This window comes from Oryzias melastigma, linkage group LG12, assembly GCF_002922805.2.
Source record: "Oryzias melastigma strain HK-1 linkage group LG12, ASM292280v2, whole genome shotgun sequence".
Lineage (NCBI taxonomy): Eukaryota > Metazoa > Chordata > Actinopteri > Beloniformes > Adrianichthyidae > Oryzias > Oryzias melastigma.
Window position 1 is genome coordinate 4,336,857 of NC_050523.1, and position 22,464 is coordinate 4,359,320.

At 38.4% G+C, this 22,464-nt stretch overlaps 2 protein-coding genes across 3 annotated transcripts; one reads left to right on the top strand and one right to left on the bottom strand.

The window, feature by feature from the left end:
* Positions 1 to 1,716: 1,716 nt before the first annotated feature.
* nln (neurolysin (metallopeptidase M3 family)) lies at positions 1,717 to 15,255 on the bottom strand. 2 transcript variants are annotated; one of them, XM_024298875.2, is made up of 13 exons: positions 15,131 to 15,255; positions 10,844 to 11,094; positions 9,409 to 9,557; positions 9,188 to 9,292; positions 7,788 to 7,890; positions 7,561 to 7,721; positions 5,563 to 5,698; positions 4,117 to 4,483; positions 3,847 to 4,048; positions 3,589 to 3,775; positions 3,390 to 3,518; positions 2,005 to 2,141; positions 1,717 to 1,927 (listed from the first exon to the last, which is right to left on the bottom strand). In XM_024298875.2, exons 2-13 carry the CDS (start codon positions 11,070 to 11,072, stop codon positions 1,775 to 1,777), a joined length of 2,058 nt encoding a protein of 685 aa, XP_024154643.1. In that variant the 5' UTR covers positions 11,073 to 11,094; positions 15,131 to 15,255; the 3' UTR covers positions 1,717 to 1,774. The 2 variants fall into 2 exon arrangements, with proteins under 2 accessions (XP_024154643.1, XP_024154642.1); XM_024298874.2 differs by having other exon boundaries at positions 15,030 to 15,167.
* sgtb (small glutamine-rich tetratricopeptide repeat (TPR)-containing, beta) lies at positions 15,122 to 21,626 on the top strand. Its single transcript, XM_024298876.2, has 12 exons — positions 15,122 to 15,248; positions 16,704 to 16,817; positions 17,045 to 17,148; positions 17,426 to 17,501; positions 18,881 to 18,980; positions 19,057 to 19,161; positions 19,234 to 19,372; positions 19,444 to 19,506; positions 19,570 to 19,607; positions 19,686 to 19,769; positions 20,815 to 20,935; positions 21,006 to 21,626. Exons 2-11 carry the CDS (start codon positions 16,718 to 16,720, stop codon positions 20,924 to 20,926), a joined length of 921 nt encoding a protein of 306 aa, XP_024154644.1. The 5' UTR covers positions 15,122 to 15,248; positions 16,704 to 16,717; the 3' UTR covers positions 20,927 to 20,935; positions 21,006 to 21,626.
* The last annotated feature ends 838 nt before the right edge of the window (positions 21,627 to 22,464 follow it).

Consider the following 22,464-nt stretch of genomic DNA (forward strand, 5'->3'; position numbering starts at 1 on the left):
TGTCAATAGAAAAAAAACAAACGTGATACAGCCGAATGAAGATACAAGTAAAACAGAATTGAATAAAGTAAAAACGTTAATTTCATAACACATTATGATTTTGATGGCAAAATATTTTTTGTTTTGTTTTTTTTGTTTTTTTTTTTTTTTGCTTAAAAGACACTTTTGGTCCTGCATAACAATTTGGTTATATTTATTTGAATTTTATGTTTCTGAAATCCAAAAGTGTAACCAAAATGTGGTGGACTCCTGGTACTTAACAGCTCTCATACAAGAAATATTGATGAAAGGATAGTTATTCACTCTAAAAATATCTTTTTTTAAAAATCAATAAACTTCTGAAGTTTTGTATAAATTGTTTTTAAACTTTTAAAATATTTGCAAGAACAATGTTTGCTAAAATTTAGAGTGTAGAGCATGAAAATAAATAATTATGCAGTAAACCAGTGAGACTAACAAATGTGCGATCTAAATGTAAACATGAGAAAATTACATAATGCAGGAGAACATTTTCCACGACCAAATAAGTCGCTCTTTATTAAAATGTTGCTTAGCAACAAGTTCATTTTTGAACCTTTTTGCATTTGCAGAAGCAAAAAAAAAGAATTTATTAAATCCTAATCTGCTCTGTCTGAACACCGTCAATTTAGTAAATTTAATTACTGTTTGAAATCCTACAAGAGGTATTTGTGTTTTATCTCTTTTGGCGTTTGTCTACAGGAACGTGACTGCAACCTCAACACAGCTGAGCTCATGCTCACAACACAACGGCCCTGCTGAGTTCACATTACATCCACTCTCAGATAACAAAAAAAAAAAATGTAACTGTTATATTTTATTAAAAAATATGAATATATTGCTGGAAAACAATAAAACATTTATACTTTTTGCATGTGTTTGAAATAACTAGAACAAAGGTGGAATGCCACAAAATAAAAGTTTAAATCTTTTTCAAAAAATATTTTTTCAAAAAAACATGGTCCACTCCTGTGTTACATCATTTGTAAAGACCTAAAAAAAAATGTGAATTTTATTGTGTTCAGCTGAAGACGGAAAAACAAGTGTCACCACCCCTGTAAGCTATACCAGTGAGCGAAAGAAGCACTCCTCTCTGAGGATGGTCACTCTTTTAATTCAGTTCTATTCAAATTTGGATCAATTCTGGCTCATTGGAAATAAATAATGTTTAAATAACAAAACAGAAGAAGTGTCATTTAGAATAAATGAATCATAATTCAGGATATGGACCAGTCTATAGTCGATCAAAAGTGAAAACAATTTGTCATTTGTTTTTGAATTCTATACAAATATATTTTGGAGTGATTACATTTTAAGTCATGAAATTCAGAAAAAAATACATAATTTGGTGCTTTTAGAATGACAGCATGAACCATTTGATTAATCGGTTAAAAAACACATTTATTTATGATTAAATTTGAATTTAAATTGAGTAAAATATTATCTATTTTTTAAAATTATTTGAGCTAGTTCACCTGAGATGACCAAACAGGTGAAAATAAATGCACCAATAATGTGAGAGCTGTTGAGAGTGACCTCAAGAGAGGCCTGTTCATATCAAGGTGGGCTAGAACTGTAAAATTGTTTTAAAAAATCAGCAGAATTCAATCTATTTGGATCAGATTTCACATTGTAGTCACTGAGCACGCCTTGCACTGATATCCAATTAAAATGAAGCACAAAGAGAAGAACAAAAGACAGATTTATCCTTTTATTTTAGACTGAATGTTTATTCTATAGATGACAGAATCCTTGATTACATGGTTTGTGTTTCCTCCGACCCAACCAGTCCCTTACACTCAAAGAAGGCCTCCTGCTGAGGTTCCCGTCCCAGGAAGGACTTCAGCATCTCCATTCCATCCACAGACCCCCCCGCCTCCAAAACCACTCTTCGGTACTCCTTTCCAACCTGCTCCACACCACCAATCACACACGTAAATGTCTCCAACTAACTCAAAATACTACAAAATAAATCAAATGACCCACCTTTGGATTCATGATGCCCTCCTTCTTGAAGCGACTGAAGAAAATGTCCATGGAGAAAACTTCGCTCCACAGGTAGCTGTAGTACTGACCGTCGTATCCTCCAGCCAAGTGGCTGAAACTGGCCGTCATGTTAGTACCTGAGGATCACAGATATTGATTTGGATGTAAATTGATTGCCACAAAGTTGCTTCTTAAAACAATAAGTGCTTTAACCCTTTAACACCCTTTAGCTCCAGTTTTGACATTTGAATATATTAGCTCTTCAACCGTTAATGCGAGTAGTGTGCCTACATAATTACCCAAAACTAGGAGATTTTGTTACATAGAAACAATTTGTGCCATCATGCAACTCTTTATGTTTGTATTGCTTTGCATATCGGTGCAAAGTGGGCATGAAAAGCCACTTTTCTCCTCATTGGAATCAACAGGTTCCAGTTGATTGTGTAAATAACCAAAGATTTATAGTATGTCAGTCAGAGTGTGTATTATTTAGGTGTGGCCAGTGACAGCTCTGGTGTTTAAGAGGTTAACCGGCCAGGAGTCTGCTGAAAAAAAAAATTATGTATTAACCCTTTAACTACCCAAAAAAGAAGAAAAAAACACCCAAAAAGTGTTTTTTTTTTCCTGCTGCTAATTGTCTTGGTATGGAACTCCTAAAGAGACATCAAAGTAAAAAAAGAAATTGAAGTAAAAAAAAAAAAAAAAAGTTTTCTAAAAATACTAAAAATTGAAGTCTACATTTTTTTTTAATACTTAGGGGCTCCGTAAAAAAATGAAAGGTTACTAAAAAGAAATTTCTAAAAATACTTAGGGGCTCCGTAAAAAAGAAGTTCTGGCTACTAACCAGAACTTTTTTTTCTAAAAATTAAAGCAAAAAAAATGTTTAGGTTACTAAATGATGCATATTCGCTACTAACCAGAACTCTTTTTTAAAATTTATTTATATTTAAATTTTTAAAAAATGTTTTACTTAAATTTTTTTTCTTCGTTTTCCCTTTAGGGGCTCCGTACCTTGGGGAATAATACACACAATAAATATTTTTAAAAACACGTGTTCTACATTTTTTTCCATTGTTTGGTTGAGCAGGTATTTAAAGGGTTAACATTATTTTTTTTAAATGTGCTACATTTACTTTCAGCCAATAATATTTGTAAATAGTTCTAAAGTGATGAACCAATCAGAAATGACCTGACTTCAAAGTGGGAGGGGCAATCCCATTAACTAGTGGTAATAGATGAACAAAAAGAGATCAGTTTACAATCTCTATGAGCATTTCAAACTAAAAAAAGTGCTGTTGATGAAGAAAAAGTGTTTTTTTTTTTTTATTCTAGTTTTGCCTTTTGCTGAATAAAACTTTGAATATTTGTTGGTCTTGGCGACTGACCTGGAGTTGCAGGGACCCCCAGGATGTCCTGGCAGAGCTTTGCAAACACCTGAGCTGTGTCTGAACTTCTACTGGAGTGAAGTGTCTGGTCCACTTTACTGAGGACCACCTGACGGAGGTTCATCAGGCCTGTGGAGGAGACACCTTCATCACTTTTGCTGCTTCATTCATTCATTTCTAGAGAAGCAGAGACTCTGACCTGTGTTGGCCACTCTGGAAGCGATGAGTTTGTCCAGCAGTTGGTCCGGGATGGGCGTACCGTCTCTGTAGTGGCGAGACATCCGCCTCAGAGGCTCCTTCTCCCAAACCCAGTTCTCCAGCATCTGAGAGGGAACCTCCACAAAATCCGTCTCCACCTGAGTTCCACTGAATTCTGAAAATGTGGTCTAACGTCAAACAAACGGAAAAGTTAACCCTCTCGTTTCCTGATGTGACACTGCAAATGGAGGAAACCCACCTTAGAGCAGATTTCATGCATGACGTGACCAAACTCGTGAAAGTACGTCTCCACTTCATGATGTTGGAGGAGCGAGGGCCAACCTTTGCTCGGTTTGGTGAAATTTGCCACCATAGCTGCTACCGGAAGCCTCCGTTTCCCATCAGGCCCTCTGCATCCCGGCTGCAGGCCAAAGCAAGCTGCATGGCCGTATTTCCCTTCCCTGGTAAACGAATGGACATTTCAGGCTTCTACCGGAGCGTATGTGAACGCGACGTGACTAATCTCTACCTCGGATGAAGGTCCAGGTAAAACTGCCCCACCTGCTCCCCCGTTTCAGCGTCGCAGGCGCAGTAAAGCTTCACGTTCTCATGCCACACGTCGGCGTGCTCCACCTCGGTGAAGGAGAGGCCCAGCAGCTCCTGGTAGATGCCGAAGAGCCCCTCGGTCACCGCCTCCAGAGGGAAATACTCGATCAGCTTGTCCTTGTTCACGGCAAACTTGCACTGCTCCACTTGGTTCATGTAGTAGGGCAAATCCCAGGCGTTGATCTGCTGGTCAAACGTGTAGCCCTTCATCAAGCACTCCCTCTTCTTCAGAGACAAAATGTATTTCCTCTCCTTGAGTCCGACGGGCTTCAGACGCTGGTAGAAAGCCTCTGTAGAGACCAGAAAATACAGTATAATGTAATGTAGTTTAATATAATGTAATCAAATGTAATGTAATCTAGTGAAATGTAATATTATGTAATGTAATATAGTGTAGTATAGTGTTGTATAATGTAATGTAAAATAATATATTGCAATATAATTTAATATAATGTAATATAATGTAGTATATTATTATATAAAGTAATCAAATGTAATGTAATCTAGTGAAATGTAATATAATGTAATGTAATATAGTGTAGTATAGTGTTGTATAATGTAATGTAAAATAATATATTGCAATATAATTTAATATAATGTAATATAATATAATGTAGTATATTATTATATAATGTAATGTAACATAATCCTATTTTAGATATGAAAGCTAAGGAAAAAATAATCAAAATTTAATTTTTTTCTGCCCAAAATGTAATCTATGAGTAGCAGCATAAAATCACAGATTTTTCAAATGATTAAATTCACAAAACCACAACTTCACATCAAAACTCTTCCAATTCTACATTTAAGCGAATATATTTCTCAAATTTTGTTTTGAATTATTGAATGTGTTTTTTTCTATTCGTTTTTCTACAAAAATACTTAAAATACCACAAAATTAATTTTAAAAATACAATCAATTTAGTTAATTTTTAAAACCACAAAAAGCAAAGATTTTCTTTTTTTTGTTGTGGTTATAATTAATTTATCTTGCGCCCACTTAGTATAAGGAGCTGATCTATTGGATTCCAATTTGTTGGTATATTTTGTGCATTTATTCATTAAAATATTCGCTCAAAAGGAACATTTTATGTGATTTTTTTTCCTTTCATTGCGAAAACATCCATTATGCAGTACAAAGTCAACCATTTCCCAGCATGCTTGAGGACGGCTGGGTCATTTTGTAGTAGTTTCTGCTTTTTTTGTCTGCCGCTCCTGGATTGTGTTTTGATTGGTCAAATATTTCAGTGTAGTCAAACAATACTCAGTACTGCTACACTTGTTATTGTCAATTAAAGATGTCTTCCTGTCGGCTCCGTTTCATCTCTAGTGGCTGAATGCGAGAGGAAACACATCAGAGGACTCGCACCGATAAAGCTGGACACCCTGCTGGGGTTTTTGGCCATGTTCATCTCCAGCACATACTCGGCGTGGCTGCCGTAACCCAGTAGGTCTGCGACCTTTGCCCTGAGTTGTATCAGCTGTTCCAAGATGGCCGTGTTCGCCTGCAGACAAAAAAAAAGGTCGTTTCTCGTCTGCGACAGGTGCTGCTTTCTCTGGGACTTCAGCTCCGGCTTATGATGAGGCCCCGGCTGCTTCCATGCAGAGTAACATGACAGGTCTGAGAAAATCCACCGCGGCTTCCTGAGCAGCAACTGCCAGAAACTCGACACCGCAGCAGCTGCTGGGTCTGCGGACCGCCGCCGCCGCTGCCGCCGCCATCTGTAAATGCGGCGGTTTAACTGCAGATGGAGCCGTCCTCCACGGGCTGGATCTCAAGTCAACCTCGGATCCCACAGCGACAGATTTATGGGTTTTAAGAAGGACTGAGGTGAAGCTATAGGAATGTAAATCAAAAGAAAAGTTAACTGCATGTGAATGGAAAAGCAAAAGAAAGGGGAAATAAAAGGCAGAAAATTAAAATTTTGAATAATTTGATTAAAACTAAACCCCCTAGATTTTACAGATGGATTCAATTAGATTTTATTGCAATTTGGACACAAACTTAATATGTTTTTTAAATGCCAATAATGACATCACCCACTTGCTAAATAAATATTAACATTTTATGTTCTAAAGATGAAAACATTTACGAAAAAAAAAAAACATTTAAATATTTTTTTTCAAACACAATGCATTTGAAAATTAAATGATTTTACTATTATTTAATAATTAAGAATCTAAACTATACATTATCCAAAATGTCCCTGTTTGATCTATTTTTTACATAAAAAATGCAAACATTATTACCAAATTTTTCCTATCATAAGGCGCTCTTATTTTCTCCAAAGTCAACAATAATCCTTATAATCTGTTGGGTCTGATTTATGAATTCTGGTTGAGTTCAATGACCTGGAACTGGTTCTGTGTGCTACACGGAGCTCAAACATCTGTCAGTGGTAAACTGCACCGGTTGATAGATTATTGAAGAATTGTGGGTATTGTAGTCAGAAGCCTAGCGCAGTGATACATACATTTTTACTTAATGAACTGAAAACCTGAGAGTGATTTGGATTTTATATGATAATAACATTGACTGTATAATTGAGAACTGGACCAAAACCCATAGAAAATGCTTTACTTCAGGATCCAACGAAATGAAGTCAATTCAGTCGCCATTTTTCCCCCGATACGGACGTCACCATGTTGGAACCAGACGACGTTAGTAAGCAGTGATTGGTCTGAGTCAACGTTACTATAGCAACCACTCTGAGCTTGTTGGAAAGCCACACCCTTTCCACTGAAAGCGGCTCGAGAGAATCTGTCAAACGTTTTGAACATTTGAGGTGGGGCACCTCATGTTTTTATTGAGGCATCTGATTGGTCGGTTTATAACTTGAATAACTTAAGAATTTAAGTAAAATATTAGAGCAAAAATGGCTATTTTGACAAATAAAATGACTGAGTAATAGCTTTTAATTTAGTGAGGGTGGAGGGGTTACTTAGTCCAGTTCTCGTATACAGTCAATGAATAATAGTAAAGATTGTTGAGGGTTAAAAACATAAAGTTTATCTCATCTGTCATGCCGTTCTCTCTGATTATTGCAGATAAAAGACATTAAGAAACAGTTCACCAGAAAAACTTCCCATCAACCCGTCTGACCAATCACCTTCCACTTGGCCCAGATGCAAGATAATCACAGCATATTTTCGGATTGTCTTTTTCAGTAATGTGCCATAAAATCCGGTTTGTTTAGGACTTTATTAGAAGGAAGTTATGGAGTTTGATGACTGAGGTTTCACTCACGCCCTTAAAAGCTCTTCCATAAATAGAGTTTAAAGGTTTATTACCAAACACACAGCAAATCTATTAGGAATTTAAAATAAAATCAAAGGGCAGATTGACTGTCAACTGGTGTCTGCTCACCTCCTTACACCTGCTGTGAAAAGCCATTTCCATCTTCCTCCTGGTCTCGGGGTTGTAACACCTCTTCATCAGCGGGAAGTAATGAGGATACTCCAGCGTCACCTTGTAGCGGCCCTCGGCCGTCCTCTCCAGGCCGTTGAGGTAGCTGTCGGCGAGGCCGCCTGCACACGGAGAACAGGTGAAAACGGTGTTCACGCGGCAAACGGCCGGTGGAGGGACCAGCTTACCCAGTTCCTGCTCAGAAAACACCAGAAACGTGGCGTCCTCGTTCAGGTTCTGGTTGAACTCTATGGAGAGCTCACTGATGAGCTTGGAAGTTCTTTTGATTTCCTAGAGCGACAAAAGGAAATCAAGAATCAAAAGAAATAAGGCATCATTATTTGGGACTTTAAAAATAAATAATAGCTCATCTTTGCTTTGATTGCTGAGCAGAAAAGATGGATAGATTTAAATTTGCGTGACTCTTATTCTACTAAAACGTTTGTTATTTTGCTTCAACAATTCAGTTAGTTCTATGATGAATATTACAAACCTCTATCATGTTTTATTTTATTTTACTATGACAAAATGTGATTTTAACACCTTCTTGTGGCATTTTTCTGATGATATATTCAGCTTAAAATAGAATTTCTGATCTTTTTTAAGCTGTGAAAAAATGTGCAAAACATTGCAACTGAAAAAGAAAACATTTGTGATGTAGAAAATCTGTTGAGGAGGGCACAAGCTTCCTACCCATTCTGATGCATCAACATGCAGACGAATAGATCCATGAACGTCTTTGTTTTCCTCGTCTGAGCTGGAATCTGGTTCAAGACTGACTCAATTTTTGTTGCACTGGTATAGTTTAGTTTTGGAGTGCGAGGGGCTGTAAGCTAGTGGGAAAGCTTCTAAAGAGAGAGCTCTCTGCATCGGGAAGGGGAAGAGGGGCGGGGTTGCTTGTTGCAATTGATGCTACCCACAAGGTAAATTACTAAAGAACTCTGCAGAAACTATGTCCAAGAAAATGACAGTTTTTTTTTTTAATTTTGACTAAAACTGACATTGCGGCGATCCTAATAAAAAAAAATCACTTAGAATCCTTTGAAAATAGTTGAAAAGCTGATTAGAGTGAAACTTTAAGTGACTTTTCTACCTCACTCAATATAATAAAAAATGTATGATGTAAGATAAGAAAAAAGAAGGAAAAAAGGATTTCTGCCCCTGTGAGCTGATCCAAAATAAGCACAAAATATGAAATAAACTATTAGGTGAATGTCATGAATGTTCTTTTCTAATATAAGATGTTTGTTTTTTTTCTATTTATTAAAATGTTTGAGACAAACAAATAGTTTAATTTAACTTTAACCTTTTTTTTCCTTTGAAAATAATCCATTTCAGTTATTATCCTGCCTTTTTTAACCAGTATTTAACCTCTGTTGGATATATAAGTGGGATATAAAAGAAAACAAAAAAAATATTTTAAAACTTTTCAAATAGGTAGTTTTCCAAAAAATGTTGATAAAACCTTTAAATTCTAACATAAGGATGGATAATTCAAAGCGTGTAAGCGATTAGGAATTTGTGATCAAAGTTATCAGAGGATTTTTGGAAACAGGAAGGACATTTTAATAGTCGAAGAGTGGATCACCTCCTGTATGTCCTCAGAAAGATGGAGTCCTTTCCTCTGACCCAAAGTTACAAGTCTGTCCAAGAATCTCTTCTCCTCCCAAGACAGATCGTCTTGATGTTTTTTCTGTTAAAATACAAAGAACAAATCATTTCTATAAAAACATGTGTGATTATCTCCTATTTGGTGGAGGCTCTTTGATCAGGCAGAACCGATGATCTGAGGAACAACGGAGGTCGTACCTGTAAGGCAGTGATCCGTTTGAAGACATCTCCCCTCATGCTGATCTCCACATCGAAGTCGGACAGTTTCTTGTCGGCCTCTGTGCTCGCCGAGCGCACGTCTTTACGAGGACAAACGTACTGAGGGAAGTCCAGGACGTGCCGCGACGCTGGGTAAGCAGAGAGCGAGTTTAAACTGATTATTTATGCACATGAAAAGTTTCAGGGCAAAAAAAGCATCAACATTTTAGCAATTAAAGGACTTTTTAATGCAAAAAGTCAATACAGTGTACACTTATCTAAATAGTTATTCAGAAATCTAGTAATCTTAGCAAAAATGATATAAATTTTCTCCACTGCTAGGGTGTCTTCTCTCCTTATGTTGGCACTGACAAAATTATTTTTAAAAAGTCAAAAAATTTCCATCAAAATTAAGCATAAAATCAAAAATAGTTTTTAATTTATCAATTATTACGCAGTCAGTTCACTGAAATTTCAGTATTTCATTTGATCACATAGGATAGCAGCTTATCAAATTAACAATCAGTAGTTGCAGTTTGCCAACTCACCACTAGGGGCTTTTGGAAAGACAGTCTTACAGGTGTTAATTCTCATATTAAAAACAACATAAAGTTACACAAAGTTAATAAGAATTCCAGCCTGGTTTAAACTATAAAGGTTTCATTCATGTATCGCTATTGGGTGTCAATGAGAAATGGAGCGAGTGCGTGTGAAATCATATATAGATAAAGGTATACTTCTGGCTCCAGTAAAATAAAGTCATTTCAGTCACTGTTTTTTTGCAATATGGACCCCGCCATGTTGGAGCCAGATGACACCAGTGAGCAGCAACTGGGCTAAGTTGGTCAGAGTCATCAATTCTACAGATTGACCATAAATAGAGATGGACAAAGCCAGCTGTGAATAGAAAATGCCAACGAAATGAAGCCAGTCAGTCACCATTTTTCCACGATACAGGCGCCGCCATTTGGATCCAGTCGACAGTCATTGGTCTGAATTATGTTTCTATGGCAACTACTGTCATCAGTCATGAGTGAGCTTGTTCAAAGTCCACACCCCTTCTACTGAGAGTGGACTTGGGAGAACCTGTCAATCAAATTTACGAGGTGGGGCCAGTGGGCAGCACATGCATTTACTGAGGCATCTGATTGGTCAGTTTATAACTTGAATAACTTGTGATAAAGACAAAATATCATGAAGAAAATTTTGTATTATCAATAAGATATTTAAAAAAGCAATTAGAGCAAGAATGGTTATTCTGACCAATAGAATGACTGAGTAGCAGCTGTTTATTTCTCTATAGAAGCCTATGTAGTTTTGGCTTCTTGGAACCAGCAGGTACTTCCTGTTTGGAATGTTCTGCTCCTAGTTTTAGAACCTTAAACTACTTTCGTTTTTCAATGAACATTCATCAAAAACTCCTCAGAATACTTACACGCATAGTCCAGCCTGACATCCGCCAGCACCTTCAGAGTGTTTTCAACAGAGACGTTCTCCACGCTCAGAGATCCGACCTCATCGTACACCTTCTGAACTCTGTCTATCAGACCGTCTGTCATGGATCGGATCTCCTCCGGAGTCAGATCCCACCTCAGAGTGTTTCTGCTCCCGGCAGCCTGACAGCAGTCTCTGGATGGCGTTACCGAGTCATGAGGGATGGTCATTCTGAGACGGTGCTTAGAGAACCTGAAAGAAAGTTGGGGTTAAGTGATGGTCAAACCTTGAACTATAATATATGTTTAGGATTAACCTTAACAAGGAGAATGTTGATGCAGACTATCACTAAAACATCCTAACTATTGCAGTTTTGAACGGAATAGAGAGGATCTGAATGAATCCATCGACTTGAGTAAAGCCTGGTCATAAAAATAGTTTTTTCTACTCATGACAACTGGGTGTGTTTGGATCAGATTAAATCTGCTCAAACTGAGTTTTGTGCAATAGTAACCCATCAACAGCCACACACCATCCACTTCAGAACACTGGTGTCCAACCTTATTCAGACCACACAAGTCAGAAAGTGCAGCAGTAGTCAATAACCGAGACTCTAAATTAGAGGTTCCCAAATCCAGGCCTCGAGGGCCGGCCTCCTGCTGGTTTTCCAAAAATCCTGCCTAATCTGCTGCTGATTACCTGGATCAGGTGTGTTTAGCCAATTAGAAGCTTCAATGGCAGGTTGATTGGAAAACATGTAGGACACCGGTCCTTGAGGCCTGGGTTTGGACAACCCCCCAACCAACAAGGCCAAGTGGGCCCCATATGGTTTAAAGGTGGGCAGAAAATGTGGCCCTGATTTGGTTTGTCTGCAGTTTCTGTGGTGGCCTCACCATTGACTTACGTGGGGACTCAGTGGGTTGGCTAGCTTCACTAGCCAGCCGCCCGGTGGACAGCATAGTGCCAGAAGGCTCCGCTATAGTTTGTTAGTGAGCTCCGCTTTAGCGAGCTAGTGAGCTCCACTGTGTAGCATGCTAGTGAGGTATTCTGTAGCAAGCTAGCGAAGGTCTGCTGTAGCATGCTAGCTAGCTCCACTGCAGCATCCTAGTGAGCTCCTCTGCAGCATCCTAGCGAGCTCCACTGTAGCAAGCTTCTCTGTAGCATGCTAATGAACCCCTCTGTAGCATGCTAGTGAGCTCCTCTGTAGCAAGCTTCTCTGTAGCATGCTAATGAACCCCTCTGTAGCATGCTAGTGAGCTCCTCTGTAGCATGCTAGTGAGCTCCTCTGTAGCATGCTAGTGAGCTCCTCTGTAGCATCATAGCGAGCTCTGCTGTAGCAAGCTCCTCTATATTGAGCTAGCAAGTTCCACTGTATTGAGCTAGTGAGTTCAACTGTAGCAAGCTAGCGAGGTCCACTGTATTGAGCTGGCAAGGTCCGCTGTAGCATGCTAGCGAGCTCCTCTGTAACATGCTAGCGAGGTACACTGTAGCATGGTAGCGAGCTAATCTGTTGCATTGTAGCGATTTCCTCTGTAGCATGCTAGCGAGCTAATCTGTAGCATTGTAGTGACCTCTTCTGTATTGAGCTAGCTAGGTCTGCTGTACTGAGCTAACAAGGTCCGCTGTAGGATGCTACCGAGCAACTCTGTAGCAAGCTCCTTTGTATTGAGCTAGCGAGCCCTTTTGTATTGACCTAACGACGTCTGCTGTAGCATGCTAGCAAGCTACACTGTAGCAAGCTAGCGAGCTCCTCTGTATTGAGCTAGAGACCTCCGCTCTCCACCAGGCGGCTGGATAGTGAAGCGAGCCAACGCTCTGGGTGTCAGCTTCAGCCAATGTGGGCAAACGCAGGTGGGGCCACCACAGAAACTGCGGACAAACCCAATCAGGGTCACATTTTCTGTCCACTTTTAAACCATAAGGGGCCCACTTGACCTTGTTTCCTGGGGCCTGTTCTAAATGAACAAATTCCTTTGGAAAAACTTTTAATTCAACCCTTTAAGACAGGAGCTCCAGTGTTTATGTTCTTTGATTTTCCTTGTAATGTTTAAATTGTTAACACGATCAACATAATCCCGGCTCGTAGAATCTACTGGGATTACGTCGATCGTGTTAACAGTTGAGAACTTAGAGTATGTTGGATTTTGTGTTTAAGTGTCACCGGCGACCCCTCAGGTGTTACAGGGTCAGTCATGCTCATTTCACTTTTCTTCCTAATAACCTGGAAGTTTTTTTTAGTTACAGCTGCAGCTCCGAGTCATCCCCGGCATTCGGCTGGAGCAATAAATCTTCCACAAACACACAACGTGCTTCACATTTTTTCCATGCTAAGCAGAAGCTATCAGCCTGTCCGGTCGCCCCCTTCACACACCAATGACATTTACCAGATTATAAAGGTGGTTGTGCAGGCATGATAATTGCAGCTCTGTAATGAAGTACGGGAGAATGATAAATCTACATTTTGTATATTATACATGTTTAAAAAAAAAGTATGATACTTAGTGTACAGTAGGGCTGCCACAATTAGTTGATTAGTCATGAGTATTGATGACTAATTTAATAGTTAGTTGATTAATGAGTAAAAAACTGTGTTACATTAAAAAAAACTCCTTTATAGAGTTTGGAAAATTAATTCCTATGAGTTTATAAAGATGTTAATTCATGTATGTTTAGGATGACTGAGCGTTAGCATTAGCCATCCTATAGGGAATTCCATTAAATGTTAGCATCAAGCTAGCAGACTTTAGCTTTATGTGCTAGATCAATTTATATTTTTATGAATCGATTATTGATCTATTAAGCTTAAATCGACTTATTTTACATCCAGTTTACGTCTGATCTGATTAGTCGACTATTCGGAAAAACAATCGGTGATTAGTCGACGTTTAAAATAATCGTTTGTGGCAGCCCTAAAGCACACTAATCAATTTTTATATAGTCAAAACTATTAAAACTTCACAATCTGGTGAAATATCACACAGTTTTAATATCATATTAAGCAAATAACAACATAATAATATCCAGAAATTATTTAGCGAATTATTATTATTATTGCATATTAATGAGTATGAACACATAAATTATATTTATTATAATATTTGTGTATATTAGACTTCTTAATGATAAAATTATAGTTTTTCTTAAAATGCGTTATTTTGATTTTATTGTAGTTTTGAACATTTTTTAAACAAATATAATAAAAAAGTAACATTTATTTGAGATATATAGTTGGAAAAAGGTGGAATAGGTGACCTTAATATACCCTAAATCAAGGGTGGGAAAACTGCGGCCCTGAGGCCATATATAAACTATTAATTCTGGCCCACCAAACTAGAACAAATGACATTGATAATCCTAATTATTGCTTTATTTTCCCTGTATTTCAGGCGTCTCCCCAATTGTGCAATATAAAAACATTGAAAGTTATTCTGCATTCATGTAAGTTTTTTAAAGTTTCTTGTTTTTCTGAAGTTCATGTGTAATTTCTGTGTCAGTTGGCATTTTTCCGATCATTCCAACCGCACCTGAATGCAGCATTTCTTTACATTTGTGCTTTTCTCTGAGGGACATCATTCCATTAGTGCGAAAATGAGAAAAAGAAGTCACAAAATGTTCTGTTTTAAGATATATCAATCAGAATTGGCATGTCTTTGTCCACATTCCAAGATATTTATTCTCTTATGAGACAGATTACCCCAAAAATGCTACACATCTCCTCCTGATTTGTCAAATTTTAGAGTCACAAATGAAAACGTTTACCCACTCCTCCTCTAAATAGTTATATTTTTTCATGCATTTATACCTTTTTGGACTTATTTTGCTCTTTTACACCAAAAAATGTCTAAAAATTGTTCAAATTGTGGTTAAATTAAATGCAATAATAAAGGGAAGCGGTTAAAACATAAACATAAAATATTTTCTCCTTATGGAGAATTTTGCAGAACAAATCTGAGCCATAACTGTAATCAGATTAAAAATTTAATTTAAGTTTTTCGCTCCATATTCACACTAGTTCTGAATTAAAGCAGGATTTTTTATGATCTGGTTTTTGTAGAACATATAAACTGGTGTCAGATAGAATTACTGCAGTGATCCGGTTTCTGTGGTGGTGTGTAAACAGGCCGAGCAGCTTCAGCCACAGAACGACATCCTGTGATCGGTTTGAGGTCGAACAAACAGCGCCATACCTGCGGAGCGTTCCGCAAAACACCACTCTGAGCGCACACATGGCTCATGCGCGGCTCCGTGCATCAACCAGTGCGTAAAAACCTCCTTTCTTCCGCCTTACTGTCACTGGAATCCAGGGAGAGGAAAAAAGCGTGGCTGCTCTCCTCACGTGTGTCGGGAAGCTCACCGCGCATGCGCAGCTCCCTCATGACGCGGACACAGACAGCTGAGGAGCTCAGGTAGGTGGGCGCGCGGGAGGCACGGCCAGCATCCTTTCACCTGCAGTTTTTTAATCTTAAACCCTTCACGGTTGTTGTCTTGTGTTACGTTTGCGCTCGCGCCCTTTTTTCAGAGATGATTTGTGTTTCTATCGGGTCAGATGGAAAAATCCAGAATTAGCCTCTCAATGCGTGGGGATGTTTTTTTTTTTTTTTTTTTTTTTTTTTTAAACATGTGCAGCGGTGGATCCGGTTACATCACGGCCCCGCATGCTCACGCACGGAGGAGTGGCTGCAGAGCGAGGCGGCACGAGGCTGCGTTTGTGTCCGCTGCGGCCCTTTTTCTTTAACCTGAGAGCGCGCGCGCATCCCGGATCTGTCAGGAGACGCTCGCGGCGCGGAGTCCCTCCTGTCTCTCATCCGCCTGTCAGTTGTCTTGGAAACAATAAAATAAAATAAAATAAATGTCGTAAAATCGTAATATTGCTGTGATTCAGTCTCCAGGGAGGGTTAGGTCATTATTTCACCCCATTTTGTATTCATGTTACCACGTGACATCCTTTTATTTAGATATTTTTGATTAATTTATGTATTATCCATTCATCAAAATGGATTCGGGTCACGTGACTGGTCGTATCCCAGATGTCAACGGGCAAATACAGGTCACCTGTTCAGTACAGGACCTTAAAAATACATTAGAATCACCTAAAAAAGCTATAAAAGATGTTTATAAGAGCAATTCTGATGTACTGTATGGCAATTAAAGTATTAGTATAGTTATTATTTATTACAAAACAGACCAAAATGTAAACAACAGCTTGAAAATAAAAGGAAAAAGTAGAATAGGAGAGTATATTTAAAAATTAAAGACAACAAATAACAGAAATTCAGTGCTAATGCATCTATTACCTGTAAATTATTTAAAAATCAACAACTAAATGAAATATATTTAAAAGATCTTGTATGTCTTTAGAAAAAGGGTTAAAATTTGTAATTTCTTTGTTATTTTTTCATGTTAGCTTACAATAATTAGGCAGTTATTTTGAGCAGATTTTTATAAACTTTTTTTATTTGAACTTTACATTGATATTACTTTTTTCTTGTCTTTTTTGTTTGTTTTGACACAATTTTTTTTAAAAATCTGAAAAAATACAAAACTTTACATTTACTGTATCTGATTGTGTTTCCTAACCTCAGTTATTTCTTCTTTTATTTCATATTATGCACATTTTCCGATTAGTCACAAATTTCAAAATAAAAGCGGTGGTCTTGAAGGGATGTTAAGATGATTTGAGAGGAGGTCAAAGGAATATATCTGATGTTTTAATAAAAATATACAATTTTAAAGTAGCATTTTTTATCTAATATTCATAATGACCTTCTACTCGTTTCTTTTTTCTGTCTTAACATTTCCTACCGGAGCAGCTTCATGATTCATCATGTGCTCACCGGGCGCCGTCCCGTTTATGTCAACAGATTTTAGGTGAAACATGGCGGTGGAGAAGCGCCTGGCGTTGGCTGTCGTTCAGTTCCTCCGAGATCAAACGCACTGTGGAGCTTTGAATTCTGACGAACAGGAGAGCCTGGAGGGTGAGCCCAGTCGCTGCCTGTGTTTATCTCTGGAAATGACCCATAATTCTCCTCTGTCCTCATCAGAATAAATATCTCCAAATCTGTTTTAAGTTTCTGAAACCTTAAATATAACCAGAAATGGATGAGTTCCAGGTGTCGCTCTTCCTGTTGAACTGAAAACACAGTTTGGATTTCTTGATGGGAAAGTTTGATGTTTTTGATTGTTTTGACATTTCTCTCTTTAGTTGCCATCCAGTGCTTGGAGACAACTTTCAAAATCAGTTCCAGTGATGGTCACCTCGCAGTTTCACAGCCGCTTAGAGAGATTTTCCTCAACGCTCTGCTCAAGGTGAGTTCTGGGGATTATGCCACTATTGTAGTAATGTTTCAGTCAAAGAAAAATGAAAAGAATGTTATATTCTCCTGAAGTGTAAAGTCCCACTGCCCCAGCGATGGAAGTTCAGGACGAAAACCCTTTGAGCATCGAGCAGCCATATTGGATTTTGTTCTACCTGCTGATTGAGTCACTAAATATGTTTTTTTTTTTGGCTCTTTGTGTATTTGACTTTGACATCCCTGTTATATACAGTCATTCACTGTATATATTGTTGGTATTGTGGGTGCAGAACGACAACATCACCTCACCAGAAACGTCCCCGTCTCCGGAGGACATCGAACGAGCCGAGCAGCTGAAGAACGAAGGTCATTTCTCTTTAAGTCCTGACACCTTCAGTTATCTCTGATGTCACATCCTTGTCCTACTGCTACAAATAGCAATAAAAACATTTACATTTGGATGAAAACAAGCAAGAAGAGTTCTTGATTTTTACTCAAATAAAATGTAACAAAAGAAAGAAGATTAAAGGAGTAAATAACATTTTAGAGGATTTTAATGAGCAGATAACTAGAAAACGAAGATAAAAACGTTACAGCTGCGGTGATCTGGAACAGATCGGATCCTCTTCATGATGGAGGGATGGATCCCTGAGAATCAGGTTTTAATTTCATCCGTATTGATTTAAAGCCTCACTAAGGACTAATCTCAGTGGAATTCATCTGTATTTTTTTAAAGTTTCTAATTTCTTTACCCAAAGTTTGAGACAAATATCAAGTTAAAAGTGACACATTTTTATTTTTTGCCTTTTTTTTTTTTCCTAAAAATCAGTTTTCTATATTCAGAAAGAAAGACACAACTCTGTTTTTGTTTGTCATCTTAAGATTTCTGCTCCTGTTTTTTTTATTTTTTTATCCTCAAATAAATTAAAAATTCATATATATTTTCTCTCAATTTGTCAAAAACATTACAACAGTAAAAATGTATTTTTTTTTTTAATTCGATGCAGTTTGGTGGAAAAAATATTCTGACTTTTTTACTATTATCTAGAAAAATGTCTTTAATTTAGATTAGATTTTCTAAATTTAGCTTTTAAATTAAAGCATTTAAATCCTATTTTACAGTAAAATAAACCAGAATTTATATGATCTAACAAAATGGTTTCCTTTTTTTCCACAATAGTTTAGATTTTTATGTAGAATTTATTAAGATGCTTTTATTGTTTTCATAATTTTTCACTTTTTAAAAAAATCCGTATCATTGTTTTTATCATTTCTGCTTAGAAATGTCTCGTGTTCACAAAAACATTTTTAATGCATCATTTTAAAAAAAAAAGATCACGGTTGTGTTTTTATTAAAAAAATAAAAGCAGAATTTCAAATTTTTATTTGCCTTTTTGTTCTACTGATGACAAAACTTTATTACTTGTAATGTGAACAAAAATAAATGTTTCTAAATTCATATAAGAGAATAACCAAAGGAATCCAAAACAGAAAAGATGATCATTTAAATCAATTTTAAAATATCTTATTTAACTAAAAATTAGTTTTTTAAGGCATTTAAATTGAAAATGTAAGAAAATGTTGAGATTCTTGATTATTATTGCTTAGTTTCGTCATTTTCTGCATTTATAAATTAGCCTGAATTGTTTTAAATGTAATCCTAAACTAAATAAACTCTTAAGTTAACAGAAAAAAACAATCATCGATTTGTCTTTCTGGATAAAAACAGATTTTTTTCCTTCCAGGGAACAACCACATGAAGGAGGAAAACTACAGGTGTGCGCTGGACTGCTACACGAAGGCCATTGATCTGGACCTGAGGAACGCCGTGTATTACTGCAACAGGTACTCTCTGATTCCTGCACGTCTGCAGCCTCAGTTTGCAGGTTTGAGGTTGAAGCATGAGGATTGATGCTCGCAGGGCTGCAGCTCACAGCAAACTGGGGAATTACACTGAAGCCACGAGCGACTGTGAACGAGCCATCGGCATCGACCCCACCTACAGCAAAGCGTACGGCCGGATGGGGTGAGCGTCGGCCTCGTAACCCGAAGGAGTTTTTGTCCTTTTTATTCAACTGGTTTTCTGTTTTTTTTCCAGTTTGGCTCTGACAGCGATGAACAAATATCCTGAAGCGATCTCCTACTTCAAGAAAGCTTTAGTGCTGGACCCTGAGAACGACACCTACAAGTCCAACCTGAAGATCGCCGAGCAGAAGCAGAAGGAAGCGTCGAGCCCCGTGAGTTCACTCGGATTATGTTTGGTCTCCGCCTTTGAGGAGTTTACATCAAAATCCTGTCATTCCTGCAGATAGCGGCCGGACTGGGGTTCGACATGGCCAGCCTAATCAACAACCCGGCCTTCATCAGCATGGTGAGAGCTTTCTGTCATTTCTAAACAGAGAAACGGCGGCTTGAGCTGCGCTGTTGTTCACAGGCGGCGAGCGTGATGCAGAACCAGCAGGTGCAACAACTGTGAGTGCTCGACTCTCTGTGAATGTTGGGTTTAGACGGCGTTCTGCAAACGCTGACTCGCTGCTGGTGTGTGCTCAGCATGTCGGGAATGATGTCCAACGCGGTCGGAGGTCCTGCCGCCGGAGTGGGGGGGATGTCGGACATTTCCAGCTTGATTGAGGCGTAAGTACTGGAGTCCAAATGAACTCTTGGTTTAAGACGGGTCGGCGACCTTTAGCAGTAACATTTGTCTAGAAGTGGATGCATCAGAATGGAGCAGATCGAGGAGCTTGTGGCCTATTTTCTAGACCATAAATACGATATTTTTTCAACGGCTTTTTCTCATTTTCTCTTGATTCCTAATGTTTTAAATAAAGAAAAGCTATTTTATTTTTTATTCTTTCGACAGAAAATTGCCACAGCATGTTAAAAACACAATTTTCTTGAATGAAAATCATCTTTTTTGTGTTTTTAACATCTTCTTGTAGCATTTTTCTCACAACGGAGGAACTATATAAAATAATTTATGGTTAAAACGGAGTATTTCTTTATTCAAATCGAGTTCAATCAGAAAACTGGATGCTAGAAAAATCTCAAACTAATGACGCAGCTGCTGAAATCCCAAGGTCTCCCCTCCCCCTGCACGCACCCTCCCCCGCTCACGCTTAGATGTGCGAGACACGGCGAGCGTTCAACACTGGTGACGTAGCGAATTGTGGCTCAAAACTTGGATATCGCTCGTCGTTATTTTTCCGTTGCTAATGTTAGCTTGAGGCTACAAGCTTCCAAGTTAGCGGACAAACGGAGCTATCAGCGATGAGGAGGGGGGTGGGGTTGCTCTGCACCAACGGTCCCGCCCACAACCCAGATTTGTATTTCTAACAAGCTGCTGCTGCTGGATAATCAGTGCATCTTTAACTGCTTCTGAAAATAATCTGGTGCTTAAGATGTTTTCTATAAATCTCTTTTATAAAACAACTTTACTCTGTGTTAAACATGAAGTTCGCCTGATATTAATCTCAAGACTTTCCTATAAAATAATCTGCATTAAGATGAATTGCTCCGTCCAGTTTAGTGCTAATACTCTTATAATTAAAATGAGTTTTAAACTGATTTCTTTTCTTTGAATATTTCACTTTCTAAGAGGTCCTCTCTTGGAAGGACGTCACTGTTTTTCCCCGTTGGTCAGGAAGCAGCAGGTGAACGGATCCTCTGCTCTCTCGTTCAGGGGACAGCAGTTCGCCCAGCAGATCCAGCAGCAGAACCCGGAGCTGATAGAGCAGCTGAGGAACCACATCAGGAGTCGCTCCTTCAGCGGCAGCGCCGAGGAGCACTCATGATCCATCCAGGTACTCTTCAAACCAAACTCTCCCCGACCAAACTACACTAAAGGAAACTGAAACCTCCTCTTTCTTCCAGTCACAACTTTAATCTTTAACCATACGGCGCAAAAACAATCTCAACACCCATTTCTTTAAGTCAAATCCCCGGCTTAGCTGGAACGAAGAGACGAGGAACGGGTTGAAGGCACTTGTGACTGAAGGCTCCGCAGGGAAGGCCGGAGAGCCAGGAGACAGAAGGAAGAGCCCAGAACTCATCAGCCCACCGAGAGAAACCAGAGAGAAACCTGTGCCGAAACCGCCGCCTTCTTCACGCTCAAACTCAACGATGAAGAGGCCTGAGAAATCTCACTCCAATTCTGCTCAAATCAAACATCCGGTTGGTTTGTAACATCTTTGTCATTTTTGTAGACAGAACTGTAACTTAACGCGAACCCATCCCTGAACCGGTGGGACTTGTTGCTTCACGTCGTGCGTCACTTCTAACACGTGTATTGCAGTGTTTGCAGCCTGTGTTCTGTTGATTTTAGCACTTTAGCGAGAAAAGAACTGCTGTCCCCTTTAAGCAAATCTATTCAGTCACACACCGTTTGTTTGCATGCTCTTCAATCTGGTGTTTGAGATCGGATGGATGAAGGTGAGCTGAGGCAGGACAGGACCGGTTTTATTTGAAGACAAAAATAAACATTTTCAAATCGAACTTTTCCTCAAGTGGGTCTTATTAAAATGTTGAGTGTGAAATTTGTTTAGCTGTGGTTTAAAAATATAATTTCAGTTTGCTCCTTTTTTGTCTCTGTCAAACCATTGACTGTATAGATAGAACTGGACAGAGCAGCTGTGAGGTCACCTTCAACTCCAGGGAAATGAAGCCATTTGGAGTTATCCGAGTTATTTCTCAATAGGATTTTAGCTTCTTGAAGCTGGCAGGTACTTCCTGTTTTGAACTTGAAAGGGGAGGGGTTACTCAGTCCAGTTCTCTATATACATATATATAATTTCAGTTGGCTCCTTTTTTGTCTCTGTCAAACAATTGACTGTTTATATAGAACTAAACAGAGCAGCTGTGAGGTCACCGTCGGCTCCAGCAAAATGAAGCCAATTCCGTCGCCATTTTTCTGTGAAACACATTTGGAATTATTGGAGTTTTTTCTTAATAGAAATCGATTGGATTTTAGCTTCTTGTTGCCGGTGGTAAATTCCTGTTTTGAACATGAATGAAAAGGGGTTACTCAGTCCAGTTATCTATATAGAGTGTATGTGTTAACGCCATTCTCGTCTCTGTCAAACCATTGACTGTATACAAAGAACTGGACAGAGTGGCTGTGACGTCATCTTCGGCTCCAGCAAAAAAAAGCCAATTAAGTTGTCATTTTTCTTTGATACAGACACCCTATTTGGAGTCATTTCTCAATAGAAGTCAATTGGATTTTGGCTTCTTGGAGCCAGCAGGTACTTCCTGTATTTGAACACAAAGGGGGAGGAGTTAATCAGGTTACTCAGTCCAGTTTTCTACATAAACTTTAAACTTTATTTGTATA

Coding starts and splice junctions, on each gene's coding strand:
- nln (XM_024298874.2), bottom strand. CDS start 15,070: ATGTGTGCGCTCAGAGTGGTGTTTTGCGGAACGCTCCGCAG. Junction 3,519..3,588: donor TTCCAGAGTGGCCAACACAG/GTCAGAGTCTCT, acceptor TCTCCTCCACAG/GCCTGATGAACCTCCGTCAG. Junction 1,928..2,004: donor AGGGCATCATGAATCCAAAG/GTGGGTCATTTG, acceptor GGTGTGGAGCAG/GTTGGAAAGGAGTACCGAAG.
- sgtb (XM_024298876.2), top strand. CDS start 16,718: ATGGCGGTGGAGAAGCGCCTGGCGTTGGCTGTCGTTCAGTTCCTCCGA. Junction 19,507..19,569: donor ACCCGGCCTTCATCAGCATG/GTGAGAGCTTTC, acceptor TGTTGTTCACAG/GCGGCGAGCGTGATGCAGAA. Junction 19,608..19,685: donor AACCAGCAGGTGCAACAACT/GTGAGTGCTCGA, acceptor GTGTGTGCTCAG/CATGTCGGGAATGATGTCCA.